This window comes from Salmo salar, chromosome 21 (genome assembly GCF_965601325.2).
Source record: "Salmo salar chromosome 21, fSalSal1, whole genome shotgun sequence".
In the NCBI taxonomy this organism is placed as follows: domain Eukaryota; kingdom Metazoa; phylum Chordata; class Actinopteri; order Salmoniformes; family Salmonidae; genus Salmo; species Salmo salar.
The window spans coordinates 50,695,001-50,710,000 of record NC_138311.1 but is presented as its reverse complement, the minus strand read 5'-3'; the positions used below and the strand labels follow the sequence as shown (position 1 = coordinate 50,710,000).

Sequence of the window (15,000 nt, the reverse complement as noted above, 5' to 3'; positions counted from 1 at the left end):
TGTGAGGGTTGTTGAGCTGTCTGTCTGTACACTGATGTGAGGGTTGTTGAGTTGTCTGTCTGTCTGTACACTGATGTGAGGGTTGTTGAGCTGTCTGTCTGTCTGTACACTGATGTGAGGGTTGTTGAGCTGTCTGTCTGTCTGTACACTGATGTGAGGGTTGTTGAGCTGTCTGTCTGTACACTGATGTGAGGGTTGTTGAGCTGTCTGTCTGTCTGTACACTGATGTGAGGGTTGTTGAGCTGTCTGTCTGTCTGTACACTGATGTGAGGGTTGTTGAGCTGTCTGTCTGTCTGTACACTGATGTGAAGGTTGTTGAGCTGCCTGTCTGTCTGTACACTGATGTGAGGGTTGTTGAGCTGTCTGTCTGTCTGTACACTGATGTGAGGGTTGTTGAGCTGTCTGTCTGTACACTGATGTGAGGGTTGGTGAGCTGTCTGTCTGTACACTGATGTGAGGGTTGTTGAGCTGTCTGTCTGTCTGTACACTGATGTGAGGGTTGGTGAGCTGTCTGTCTGTCTGTACACTGATGTGAAGGTTGTTGAGCTGCCTGTCTGTCTGTACACTGATGTGAGGGTTGTTGAGCTGTCTGTCTGTCTGTACACTGATGTGAGGGTTGTTGAGCTGTCTGTCTGTACACTGATGTGAGGGTTGTTGAGCTGTCTGTCTGTACACTGATGTGAGGGTTGTTGAGCTGTCTGTCTGTCTGTACACTGATGTGAGGGTTGTTGAGCTGTCTGTCTGTCTGTACACTGATGTGAGGGTTGTTGAGCTGTCTGTCTGTCTGTCTGTACACTGGTGTGAGGGTTGTTGAGCTGTCTGTCTGTCTGTACACTGATGTGAGGGTTGTTGAGCTGTCTGTCTGTCTGTACACTGATGTGAGGGTTGTTGAGCTGTCTGTCTGTCTGTCTGTACACTGGTGTGAGGGTTGTTGAGCTGTCTGTCTGTCTGTACACTGATGTGAGGGTTGTTGAGCTGTCTGTCTGTCTGTACACTGATGTGAGGGTTGTTGAGCTGTCTGTCTGTCTGTACACTGATGTGAGGGTTGTTGAGCTGTCTGTCTGTCTGTACACAGATGTGAGGGTTGCTCACAACAACACTGTGACTGTTACTATAAATGACTCCTGAAGAAAAAGCATCATGGATGATAACAAAAGACTGCGAGTGAAAGAGGGAAATTAACAATTACACGGATAGTGAGTGGATGAGTGCTCGACGACTATTTGTTGATGCTCTGTAGGCCAGTTTAATTGAGACAGGAAATGCTCTGCTGTACCGCCTGCCAAACAGTTTATGCGGCGTCTGATTTCTCCATCGCCCTCTGTGACGAACAAAGGGCTCCCCTTGGCTATTCAGATATGACAGGCCTGCACCATATGACAGGCCTGCACCATATGACAGGCCTGCACCATATGACAGGCCTGCACCATATGACAGGCCTGCACCATATGACAGGCCTGCACCATATGACAGACCTGGACCATATGACAGACCTGGACCATATGACAGGCCTGCACCATATGACAGGCCTGCACCATATGACAGGCCTGCACCATATGACAGACCTGGACCATATGACAGACCTGGACCATATGACAGGCCTGCACCATATGACAGACCTGGACCATATGACAGGCCTGGACCATATGACAGGCCTGGACCATATGACAGACCTGGACCATATGACAGGCCTGGACCATATAGAAAAAAGAAACGCACACCTTTAAAGGCGAGGTGCTGGCTAGCGGAGTAGAACACTAGAAAATAAAGGAAAGCCGCACACTCTAAGAGCTCAGATGCAAAAATTTGAATAACCAACGTTTCGACAGCGAAGCTGTCTTCATCAGGGTATCATCAAACACTGCCAGATGAGTAATTTATATAGTGTCAAGAGACAGGCCTGGACCATATGACAGACCTGGACCATATGACAGGCCTGGACCATATGACAGGCCTGCACCATATGACAGGCCTGGACCATATGACAGACCTGGACCATATGACAGGCCTGGACCATATGACAGACCTGGACCATATGACAGGCCTGCACCATATGACAGGCCTGGACCATATGACAGACCTGGACCATATGACAGGCCTGCACCATATGACAGACCTGGACCATATGACAGGCCTGTACCATATGACAGACCTGGACCATATGACAGGCCTGCACCATATGACAGACCTGGACCATATGACAGGCCTGCACCATATGACAGGCCTGGACCATATGACAGACCTGGACCATATGACAGGCCTGCACCATATGACAGACCTGGACCATATGACAGGCCTGCACCATATGACAGGCCTGGACCATATGACAGGCCTGGAGGCTATGTGAGATGATATCCCTCCTCCAGGTTCCCACCAACAGCAGGACCAGGGAGGATCTAAGTTTATCAACATTAGCTGAAATCCAACATGGACTATTGATTAAAATTACACAACCGCCCCCAGCTGCTTTCTAGCACTTGTGCGTTAACAGATCATTTGTAGCTGTCATCAACGGGCTAAGACCATCAGACCATCAGCCCATCACCCCATCAGCCCATCAGCCATCAGCCCATCAGACTATCAGCCCATCAGACCATCAGCCCATCAGCCCATCAGACCATCACCCCATCAGCCCATCAGACAATCACCCCATCAGCCCATCAGCCATCAGCCCATCAGCCATCAGACCATCAGACCATCACCCCATCAGCCATCAGCCCATCAGACCATCAGCCATCAGCCCATCACCCCATCAGCCATCAGCCCATCAGCCCATCAGGACCATCAGCCCATCACCCCATCAGCCATCAGACCATCAGACCATCAGCCATCAGACCATCACCCCATCAGCCCATCACCCCATCAGCCCATCACCCCATCACCCCATTAGACTGATACATCTGAGCAGATAGCTTCCACACCTTCCCAAACAAGGAAAGCAGAGCTAGAATACAGAGCCCTTCATTTGAGAGGAATATTTTGTAAAGTGGCCAAGGCCTTTCTGTTTAATCTAATAAAGGGGACAGAGAGAGAGAGTGCTAAATCCTGTTTTGTTTCAAAGGTAGACTTTTGAGTTGCTGCCGTCACCACCACCATCAGCAGCAACACATTCAAAGCTGATGACGTCCATTATGGTTCTAATGGTATTCACAGAGAGAAACCTGGGTATTCACAGAGAGAAACCTGGGTATTCACAGAGAGAAACCTGGGTATTCACAGAAAGAAACCTGGGTATTCACAGAGAGAAACCTGGGTATTCACAGAGAGAAACCTGGGTATTCACAGAGAGAAACCTGGGTATTCACAGAGAGAAACCTGGGTATTCACAGAGAGAAACCTGGGTATTCACAGAGAGAAACCTGGGTATTCACAGAGAGAAACCTGGCTCTGCTCTGGGCATGGAGAAACAGAGAGACATCTCAGGAATGGGCCCTATCCACTGACACGTCACTCTACTCCAACAATAAACAAAGGGGCTCTGCCCAGTGTATCTTCTCAGAAACATCATAAACAGGCTAATAAGTAGAAGAGTGGACAGTGTTTGCTTCCAAAATCCAACATTTGCATTTATCCAATCCATGATTTTCTAGTTTGAGCCATACAATATCTACCGACCAAAGAAAATCTATTCAGCTCATTATGACTTCTTAGTGGGCATTTGGATTACAATCTTTCAGAGAGAAAGAATACAATACATTTGTGTTGTAATGTAGACTGAACTACAATCGTCCACGATGGGGGGGGGATCCGTCACAATCTCCCCATTACGCTGCTGAAAGAGATCCTTCTTTCCCTCTGAGGGATATTTAAATGTTTCACCCAGGAATTACTTACAAGCTGTGTGTGTGTGTGTGTGTGTGTGTGTGTGTGTGTGTGTGTGTGTGTGTGTGTGTGTGTGTGTGTGTGTGTGTGTGTGTGTGTGTGTGTGTGTGTGTGGACAGTGGTCTCGTGTACAATCACATTCCACTGAGAGTCCCCACGAGCACTTCACCAGAACAACAGAGCTACGCTTCCAGCTTTATGACTCCTACCAGCCACCATACGTTGGTCAGTGAATGGCCACTAGTTGGAGGATGTCAAATGATATTCATGCAACAGCTGTATCCAGGCCATTCTCAACTTGGGAGTTGTGCTTAGTCGGGTCATATTCACAATGGCTTCCTTCTAAAAATGCATATCCCTCGTCGCCTCCTCCTCCAGAATCCTTTGTCTGAATAAATAATATGAAGGTGCGGTGACAGAGAGCCTGGACGGTGACAGAGAGCCTGGACGGTGACAGAGAGCCTGGACGGTGACAGAGAGTCTGGACGGTGACAGAGAGTCTGGACGGTGACAGAGAGTCTGGACGGTGACAGAGAGCCTGGACGGTGACAGAGAGTCTGGGCGGTGACAGAGAGACTGGACGGTGACAGAGAGTCTGGGTGGTGACAGAGAGTCTGGGCGGTGACAGAGAGACTGGACGGTGACAGAGAGCCTGGACGGTGACAGAGAGTCTGGGTGGTGACAGAGAGTCTGGACGGTGACAGAGAGCCTGGACGGTGACAGAGAGTCTGGACGGTGACAGAGAGTCTGCGCGGTGACAGAGAGACTGGACGGTGACAGAGAGCCTGGACGGTGACAGAGAGTCTGGACGGTGACAGAGAGACTGGACGGTGACAGAGAGCCTGGACGGTGACAGAGAGTCTGGACGGTGACAGAGAGCCTGGACGGTGACAGAGAGACTGGACGGTGACAGAGAGTCTGGACGGTGACAGAGAGTCTGCGCGGTGACAGAGAGACTGGACGGTGACAGAGAGCCTGGACGGTGACAGAGAGTCTGGGTGGTGACAGAGAGTCTGGACGGTGACAGAGAGTCTGGACAGTGACAGAGAGCCTGGACGGTGACAGAGAGTCTGGGTGGTGACAGAGAGTCTGGACGGTGACAGAGAGTCTGGACGGTGACAGAGAGCCTGGACGGTGACAGAGAGTCTGGGTGGTGACAGAGAGTCTGGACGGTGACAGAGAGACTGGACGGTGACAGAGAGCCTGGACGGTGACAGAGAGTCTGGACGGTGACAGAGAGTCTGGACGGTGACAGAGAGTCTGGACGGTGACAGAGAGTCTGGACGGTGACAGAGAGTCTGGACGGTGACAGAGAGTCTGGGCGGTGTCCAGTTCGGTTACTTAGCAACTTCTTCCAGAAAAGTTTGAACAATGACTCCAAAACCACAACAAACACAGTACACACACACACAAAAGTGTAAACTCCTTTCTCCCAGAGCCTTTGCAAAATTGATGTTTAGATATCAAATCAAACTGTATTTATCACTTACTTACAAGCCCTTAATCAACAATGCAGTTCAAGAAGAGTTAAGAAAATATTTACTAAATAAACTAAAGTAAAAAAAAATCTAATCAATCAAAAAGTAACACAATAAATGTACTTAACAATAACGAGGATATATACGGGGGTACCGGTACCAAGCCAATGTACAGGTTAGTCAAGGTAATTTGTAAAGTGACTATACACGGTAAAAACAATGGGGGGGGAAGGTATTTAGAAGCCTTTTGGACCTAGACTTGGTGCTCTGGTACCGCTTGCTGTGCAGTAGCAGAGAGAACAGTCTATGACTATGGTGGTTGGAGTCTTTGGCCATTTTTAGGGCCTTCCTGTGGTCGAAGGCCGAACAGTTGCCATACCAGGCGGTATCAGGATGCTCTCGATGGTGCAGCTGTACAACTTTTTGAGGATCTGAGGACCCATGCCAAATCTTTTCAGTCTCCTGAGGGGGAATAGGCATTGTCTTCACAACTGTCTTGGTGTGTTTGGACCATGATAGTTTGTTGGTGATGTGGACACCAAGGAACTTGAAGCTCTCAACCTGCTCCACTACAGCCCCGTCGATGAGAATGGGGGCGTGCTCGGTCCTCCCTTTCCAGTAGTCCACAATCATCTCCTTTGTCTTGACCACGTTGAGGGAGAGGTTGTTGTCCTGGCACCACACGGTCAGGTCTCTGATCTCCTCCCTATCGGCTGTCTCATCGTTGTCGTTGATCAGGTCTACCATCGTTGTGTCATCGGCAAACTTAATGATGGTGTTGGAGTCGTGCTTGGCCCCTCAGTCATGGGTGAACAGGGAGTACAGAAGGGGGCTAAGCATGCACCCTTGAGGGGCCCCCGTGTTGAGGATCAGCGTGGCAGATGTGTTGTTGCCTACCCTCACCACCTGGGGGCGGCCCGTCAACTGTGGGACATTATATAGACGCGTGTGCATTTCCAAATCATGTCCAATTCATTGAATTTACCACAGGTGGACTCCAATCAAGTTGTAGAAACATGTCAAAGATGATCAATGGAAACAGGATGCACCTGAGCTAAATTTAGAGTTGCATAGCAAAAGGTCTGAATACTTATGTAAATACGTTTTTCTGGTTTTATTTTTTATAAATTTGCAAACATTTCTAAAAACCTGTTTCCGCTTTGTCATTATGGGGCATTTTGTGTAGATTGATGAGATTTGTATTTTATTTAATCAATTTCAGAATAAGGCTGTAATGTAACAAAATGTGGAAAAAGGGAAGGGGTCTGAAAACTTTCCAAAGACACTGTACATGTGATATTTCAGTTTTTATTCGTAATAAATTTGCCAAAATCTCTAAAAACCTGTTTTTGCGTTGTCCTTATGAGGTATTGTTTGTAGATTGATGGAGGGGGGAAAATAATCCATTATAGAATAAGGCAAAAACATAAACAAAAAGTGGAAAAAATCAAAGGGTCTGAATACTTTCCACGTGCACTGAATCTCCTAGATATAGAACAGACACTTAATAACATTATTCCTTATGATTCATTGTTTTACTGTCTATTTTGCCATTTATGAATGTGTTATTCAATGCGTTTCTATGGGCTATAGTCGGCCAAATTCAATATTTTATCAAATAATTGTTTTATATATCTTTTTTTTTTTACATTCATGAGTCCTAAAATTCTAAATTAAATAGCTAAATGATCCATCTTAAAACAATTCCATATGTCAGCTTAGTACAACCCCCCTCTCCCCCAAATGTTAGACTTTTTGAATATCCATAATTATCCATGTAGCCTATAGGCCTACCATTGCTGCTGTGTGCCTCTATCTCATTTACATATTGGAATAATGAAAGAAGGATGGGATCGACCTTTCTGGAGGATCACAGGGTGAAACTTGTTTAACTAGAATGGAATAAAACTCAATGAAGTGAGGCAGGTGAAGATGGCAAAACACAATTAAAGTAATGTAAACAAATAAAAGGTCAAGTCAAATAATATGTAACCCTCCCCCCACAACATGTAATGCATCATGTCATGCTTTCAAGTACTTATACAAAATGGAATTCAGATCTTATTGGGAAACATGTTGAGTAAGAGTATCAGAGCGCCAAACCAGCTGACCTCCAGTCAGAACTCTGGAGACACATGGAGAGGTTGGGTGCACCTCGATGGGCTACAAAGTAACAACACACAAGGCACAATAGCAGACAGATGTACGATAGAAAACGCGATAGATTACGTTAGAGGAAGAAGGTACGGAAATGGTGTACTTACAATAAACACGGAGGTCCTGACAACCTCAGAGACACTTTGCCTTAGTTCAGCCGCAGTGCCAGGTTTACTTAGTCCCCTTGTAAATTTCCTGGTCTCCGGATGTACTGGAACAGACATTGTCGAGTTCTGCCTTTCATCAATTTCTTTTAAGAATTGATTAAACGTCAAATGAAAGTGAAAAATGAATTCATAAACCGGTTAATCAGTTTATTCAACCCCACTAGTGCGCACATTGAGTTTGAAACTGGATCATGTTTAGGTGGTTGAGTATCCCTTTTTGATCTCATAATTTGCACCAATTACAAGTGAAAGTTGTATTGTATTATCCCGCAGCCGTTACATTCCCCCGCGGAGTTATTGTTGTCATAATAAACCATTCTTCAGAGGTGTCACCGTCTCATTACCGCTGCCCCTCCGTCTCCCTTTGGTCGGTGACGGTGTAGGCTCATGCGACGACGTCAGCCAGAAGTAATCACTAGTATTCTGCCAGCAACACAAATGACGTCACGTCCATATGGTAATGAGGAAACCTTCAAAATAAAAGCCCCATTTCAAAACATTGCAATGTGGATAACGAAGTCAAAGGATAAATAATTCTAATCAATGGCCACTTTTATTGTACCAACAAGAAAAGGCAATAAGTATAAAAACAAATGAAACATGGTTTTAAAAACATTTTTTAAGCCTAATAATGGAAAAATACAATGTTCACACTGGTATGTTGAGAATACTGGGCTGTAGAGACCTGTTATAGACCTGTTATAATGACCAATGATGGACTGGCATACCTGTCATAACGACCAATGACGGACTGGCATACCTGTCATAACGACCAATGACGGACTGGCATACCTGTCATAACGACCAATGATGGACTGACATACCTGTCAAAACGACCTAGATTAACATAATGGTGATGTTGATGGCTGCACCATTTAAATCAACGCAAGGCCAATCTTGATATGTGCCAAGTAAAAGCATTAGGTCAATCGCTTAGCTTGACAAATTAAATATTTTTGAGGTGGTTTTAGATTAGATTAGGTATTTCTTTATTGTCTTATTTTCATAGATATTTGCTTTATGTAAAAGATGCACTGCGATATGATGAGAGACACAGCATAGGCCAGACACAACATCAAACATACACATTCATGAAAAAAACTAAACAAGAATGACAGTTTAAGGACACTTACCCCTCCCTTTCACAACACAACTTCCAGCGCACGTTTACTGTGATCACTGTGGCTGTCTTTAAGTTATAGTTTCAACAGTGGTCAAGTAGGCTACTGTGGCTATTTGATCATAATGTCGGACTACCAGAGTGGCCCACCATCAAAAACAATGTAGAAAATGCATCCCATAATATTTTAACATGGAAATAGCTGTTCTATGATACAGTCTACAGTAGCAGCCAATGTGTGGTTTTCAATGTAGGCCTACATTCCATGAGTTGTGTTGTTTGATACAAGAAACCACTTTACAAAATAAAATACATTATTATTCCCATACTATTACTACAGAGAATCAGTCAAATTATGCTACCCTCTGCCTATTGGCTACTTATTCAAGCCTGTCTCAAAATATAACACTGCCCCTTTAAGGCTACGCCATTTAGAGGGAACATTGGTCTTAATTAATCCAAAGGTTGGCTTCTTGGACTTGGATCGGACTAATTCATGGATCATCCCCCATCTGTCCAAAGTGTCAGAAAATTCAACTGATTGTTACTGGGCCTCTGTCTTATTTAGAAGTCCTTTCTTCTTTAAAGTCCTAAGAACTAACTTGTGCCAACCTCCCAATTGCTGGGTAGCATCTCTTACAGAAATCTCTCATTTGATTGGTCTACTGACACAGTTGTCCCCCCCCCCCCCAAAACGAACAATATTTGGTTAGTAGAAAACCTGCTGAGTATTTCCCATGCCACTTTAGCTGAGACAGGTAGAAATGTTCTCTCTACAAATCAATCTGCATCCCATGTACTGTCCATAACAGTGTATTGCTTTGGGGGCTATGGAGGGGAGGGGGGGTGAACAAAGTGCTGTTGGACGTGTACAACACAGTCCCCCTCAAGAACTACACATATTTGGTTAGTAGATCACAGACTGAGTATTTCCCAACCCAGTTTATATTAGACAGGTAGTACATTTTTTCCCTCTACAACCCAATACTGTAAGTATCCCATATATATTGTATTACTTTGCAGTGAATGGAGTTTGTGGGTTAAGGACTCACCAGCAATCTGTTTTAAACCTGTTGCCTAGCACCTGTTGCCTAGCACCTGTTGCCTAACACAAGAGGCCCATTTAAGTTTTGCTGATTCTATTGTCATTTTAATAACATATATATATATATATTTTTGTATTTTATTGAAAGTGTATTTCTTTAAATATAGCCTACACAACACCTTTCAAAATACCAATGTGTAAACTTTCAAAAGAAATGCAGGCATAAATAATACAATATTAAATAAAATACGTCAAATTATCCATTTATTTTTTTTTCAAAGGTGGTTGCAATGCTGTGAAAAACATTTGTACTGCACTAGAGTGCTAACAAAAATCAACATTCCCCAAGTTTAGCATGTTTTGGAAGGGGGACTCTTATTTAATAATAATAATATGCAATCGTGGTGCCACCATAATATCCTGTTGCTAGGAGAACGGTAATCCATGAAGTAATCTGCGTGCTCCGTTCTGGAAACATACACCTCCCCACTTCATTCATTTACAAAGACCTGCCCAACCAACTTTCTATATGAGCACGCTATGAATGTGTGCTACTGTAATTATTTTTTACAATTATATTTATGGGTAAAAAAAAGAAACGTGAAAAGAAGATACCATGCACTGTCTTTCTGTTCCATAGGGGAACTAATTGTTCAGTGAATTGAATATTTAAGCGTTAAACGTGTAGAATTCAAATACAGTTAAAATGTCGAATTTTGAAATGTTGTGTACTTAAGAGCAAATGACAATGACCAAGTTTGTTTTTAGGAGGCCTATGTCGATTTCTCCTTTCATCAGATGGAAATCATGAGTGCAATAACTTCGGGGGCAGTAGCCACTGTGACGAGCACAACGGACCTGGCTTTATGTTATTGATCAATAATACCGCCTATGGGTCATACAAGAAACAACATTTTAATAATATTGTAGAGTGCATTGAAGTGAAAGTGGTCCAAAACATTGAAAGTTAACTATTGTGGACAATGCAAATAAAACTCAACAATACAATGTTCAAATAAATGTTTCTTTTTTATTGCTTTCATTTCCATAGAGCTCTCTCTGTTGTCTGGCAGCATACCCGCAATACCCTCTCGAATACAACATTTTATAAACCCTATCTGTCATATGCATATATCCATTTCATTTAGATTCGTAAATGTCTCTTACATATGGGCAGCCTAGTCCAACAAGGGCAATGATGCTTGGAACTGAAAGTTGATATTTTGGTTCACGCATATTCTTTAAAGCTTTCCATTACGGTTTCCGTCATAATACAGATTATGATCACGTCTCACACTATTAAGGGTGGAATATAATATTATTCAGAAAACCCCCGGGGGATCCACACGTCAAAGATCCTCATGTAACAGGAATATTCACTATACTTGGCGAATAATGGCGTTAGTGGTGATGGTAACTAACCTGATCGTTTTATAAGTAGTTCTAGAGTTATGTCAATAGTACAACTAAATATTTGGATATCTTTACTGATCATCCATGTTTTCACAAGGTTACTCACATTCTCCAGAGACATCTTATATTTAGATATATTTATATAAAAGTGGTCTGTTTAACGACACATTTTAAGTCTCCTCCCCACTGACATAATAAAAATGCAGTGTAAAATCTAGGACAATGGTAGACCTGTTTTGACACTCAAGCTGTTGGATTTCAAAGCAGCTTTTTTGTTTTGTTTTTCCCCATAAAATGAACAAGGAGACAAAAGACCTTGAGGATGCAGTGATATCCTAAATGAAAAACAGGTTAAAAAAAAACCCAGCAGAATCAGTTTCCACCATAAAACGATCCAATGACAGAATGTGAAAACAGAAGTATAGTATGTGCTCCGTTAGAAAACAGTATAAAATGACGTCCTACAAAAAGAGGTTCAGAGCAGAGTATAGAAAATGCAGAAAATGTAGTCTCTGTTGCAGTCTAAACCAGCGGACATGTCACTGCATCAATAAGCACCAAGATTGTGCATGGACACTGCTCAGTGTACATATGTCCCAGATCTATGGAGAAAAGGAAATCAACAGATTCCAGAGAAGTGAAGAGAGTGTGTGGTGCCAGCTTGCTGCTTGAGGGAGTCATAGTGTGAAGAGAGGCTGTATGTGGCCAGACCTATGGGAGGTTGTGGTGAGGAGAAGAGGCACGGAGACAGGGAGACAGGGCTCTTTGGGTCAGTACGGATGGGACTCTTTCCGGCTCAGAATGCGGGTATGGCTGGCAGAGACTGTGGCACTGCGAATGACCTCCATCCACCTGTATGAAGAGAAAGGGAGAAAGGGTTTCACATCCAGTAGAAACATATACTATCTACTGTACACAATACCAAATATACAGAAGTGTACTGTACCTCTCAAAGTTGTACTCGCTCTCAGATCTGAAGTAGTAGACGTGAGATTTGAAATGCAGTTTGAAGACGTAGTCTTTGTGGATGTTTTCAGACTCAGTGGGGATGGTGACAGAGTAGCCCAACAGGGGTAGACTGGCCAGCGGATAGTCATCCTGGAGAGAGGGGAAAGGACCAAACAGTAAAGCATTCTGAATTTCATGGAGCTACTCACTTTCACTATGAATAAACTTTACATCACTTTTATGCTTTGATCATGTACAGTATTCTAAAATCTGGCAAAATGCCCAGTGGCTACAGGTCGTAGAACATGTGCCATAACAAACCAACAGACTATTGCGTAACTAACACTGGTTTGTTCAGGTGGTGATTCCAGTGGATTCAGGGGAGCTGTGCCTAAAGTGAGAGCAGATAATCCGGCATGGGAATGTGTACGACTCCCTTACATGGAACACAGATCTGTTGTTCCTGTAGTTCTGGTCCCGTATGTACCAAGCGTCTCAGTGTAGGATTGCTGATCTAGGATCAGTTTTACCTTCATTTAGATCATAATGAATCAGATTACATGGACAGGGCAGACCTGATGAGATGGTGCTCACCTCGTGGGTTTTGTAGAAGAACAGGCTGAAGTTGGTGAAGACCACCCAGAGTTTCTGCCAGCCGTTGCTGTTCTTGAACTTCCTCAGCAGGTTTCCTGACAGCTGATTCTACAGTAGAACAATGATTTACAATCAGTGAACTTCATTTGTGTAAAAAGGACATATTATGACAAAAATCAAAACAAATAGAGGCAATATCAACAAACATTTATATACATATATATTTTTTTAATGTTTTTTTTATTTAACCTTTATTTAACTATATGACTGTATACGAAATAGTTCATGCATATGTGCTGTACTGTCAGCTCTGTAAATAAAGCCTGGGGCCTCTTTTCACTCCTAACATCGGTTTATCTGAGGTAAGTACAGCTATAAACAGTCAGCCTCCAGCCACAGTTTAAAGTCACATGAACCTCTAAGGTCACAGTGAACAACTGCAATCTAGTGGTGATAAAAAGCATGTACTGTCATCTAATGGTGATATAAAGCATGTACTGCCATCTAGTGGTGATAAAAAGCATGTACTGCCATCTGGTGGTGATAAAACGCATGTACTGCCATCTAGTGGTGATAAAACGCATGTACTGCCGTCAAGTGGTAATAAAAAGCATGTACTGCCATCTAGTGGTGATATAAAGCATGTACTGCCATCTAGTGGTGATATAAAGCATGTACTGCCATCTAGTGGTGATAAAAAGCATGCACTGCCATCTAGTGGTGATAAAAAGCATGTACTGCCATCTGGTGGTGATAAAAAGCAATAGTGGTGATAAAGCATCAAGTGATAAAGCATCTAGTGGTGATAAAGCATCTAGTGGTGATAAAAAGCATGTACTGCCATCTAGTGGTGATAAAAAGCATGTACTGCCATCTAGTGGCGATAAAAAGCATGTACTGCCATCTAGTGGTGATAAAAAGCATGTACTGCCATCTAGTGGTGATAAAAAGCATGTACTGCCATCTGGTGGTGATAAAAAGCATGTTCTGCCATCTAGTGGTGATAAAAAGCATGTACTGCCATCTAGTGGTGATAAAAAGCATGTACTGCCATCTAGTGGTGATAAAAAGCATGTACTGCCATCTGGTGGTGATAAAAAGCAGTAGTGGTGATAAAGCATCTAGTGATAAAGCATCTAGTGGTGATAAAGCATCTACTGGTGATAAAAAGCATGTACTGCCATCTAGTGGTGATAAAAAGCATGTACTGCCATCTAGTGGTGATAAAAAGCATGTACTGCCATCTAGTGGTGATAAAAAGCATGCACTGCCATCTAGTGGTGATAAAAGCATGTACTGCAATCTAGTGGTTATAAAAAGCATGTACTGCCATCTAGTGGCGATGAAAAGCATGTACTGCCATCTAGTGGTGATAAAAAGCATGTACTGCCATCTAGTGGCGATAAAAAGCATGTACTGCCATCTAGTGGCGATAAAAAGCATGTACTGCCATCTAGTGGTGATAAAAAGCATGTACTGCCATCTAGTGGTGATAAAAAGCATGTTTTGCCATCTAGTGGTGATAAAAAGCATGTACTGTAAACTGAGCCATCGTTGAATACTGAACAAAAATCAAAACGCAACATGTAAGTAAAGTGTTGGTCCCACGTTTCATGAGCTGAAATAAAAGATACCAGAAATTTCCCAAACACACAAAAAGGTTATTTCTCTCAACTTTTGTGCATAAATTTGTTTACATCCATTAGTGAGCATTTCTCCTTTGTCAAGATAATCCATCCACCTGACAGATGTGGCATATCAAGAAGCTGATTAAACAATTTGATCATTACACAGGTGCACCTTGTACTGGGGACAATAAAAGGCCACTCTAAAATGTGCAGTTTTGTCACACAACACAATGCCACAGATGTATCAAGTTTTTAGGAAGCATGCAATTGGCATGCTGACTGCAGGAATGTCCACGAGAGCTGTTGCCAGATAATTTAAAGTTAATTTCTCTACCATAAGCCACTTCCAATGCCATCTTAGAGAATTTGACAGGATACCTATTTCTGTCTGTAATAAAGCCCTTTTGTGGGGAAAAAGTCATTCTGATTGGCTGGGCCTGGGTCCCCAGTGGGTGGGCTTGGCTCCCAAGTGGGTGGGCCTATGCCATCCTAGGCCCCTGCTTAGTCATGTGAAATCCATAGATTATGGCCTAGTTCATTTATTTCAATTGACTGATTTCCTTTCATGAATTGTAACTCTGTAAAATCGTTGAAATTGTTGCATGTTGCATTTATATTTTTGTTCAGT

The 15,000-nt window shown here is 43.2% G+C and overlaps 2 protein-coding genes across 6 annotated transcripts in view; both read right to left on the bottom strand.

Moving 5' to 3' along the window:
* The window catches only part of LOC106582455 (dedicator of cytokinesis protein 9), a 192,014-nt gene extending 183,988 nt beyond the window's left edge, over positions 1–8,026 (bottom strand). For all 3 annotated transcript variants that reach the window (XM_014165582.3, XM_014165587.3, XM_082967226.1), the window contains exon 1: positions 7,565–8,026. In XM_014165582.3, coding sequence (XP_014021057.2) covers positions 7,565–7,681 — 117 coding nt within the window. In that variant the 5' untranslated portion in view covers positions 7,682–8,026. The remainder of the gene's footprint in view (positions 1–7,564) is intronic.
* Positions 8,027–10,799: 2,773 nt separating this feature from the next.
* Positions 10,800–15,000, bottom strand: part of LOC106582452 (FERM, ARHGEF and pleckstrin domain-containing protein 1) — a 177,085-nt gene continuing 172,884 nt past the window's right edge. For all 3 annotated transcript variants that reach the window (XM_014165575.3, XM_014165577.3, XM_014165576.3), the window contains exons 25-27: positions 12,745–12,852; positions 12,149–12,300; positions 10,800–12,054 (exon numbers count right to left, since the gene is read on the bottom strand). In XM_014165575.3, coding sequence (XP_014021050.2) covers positions 11,973–12,054; positions 12,149–12,300; positions 12,745–12,852 — 342 coding nt within the window. In that variant the 3' untranslated portion in view covers positions 10,800–11,972. The remainder of the gene's footprint in view (positions 12,055–12,148; positions 12,301–12,744; positions 12,853–15,000) is intronic.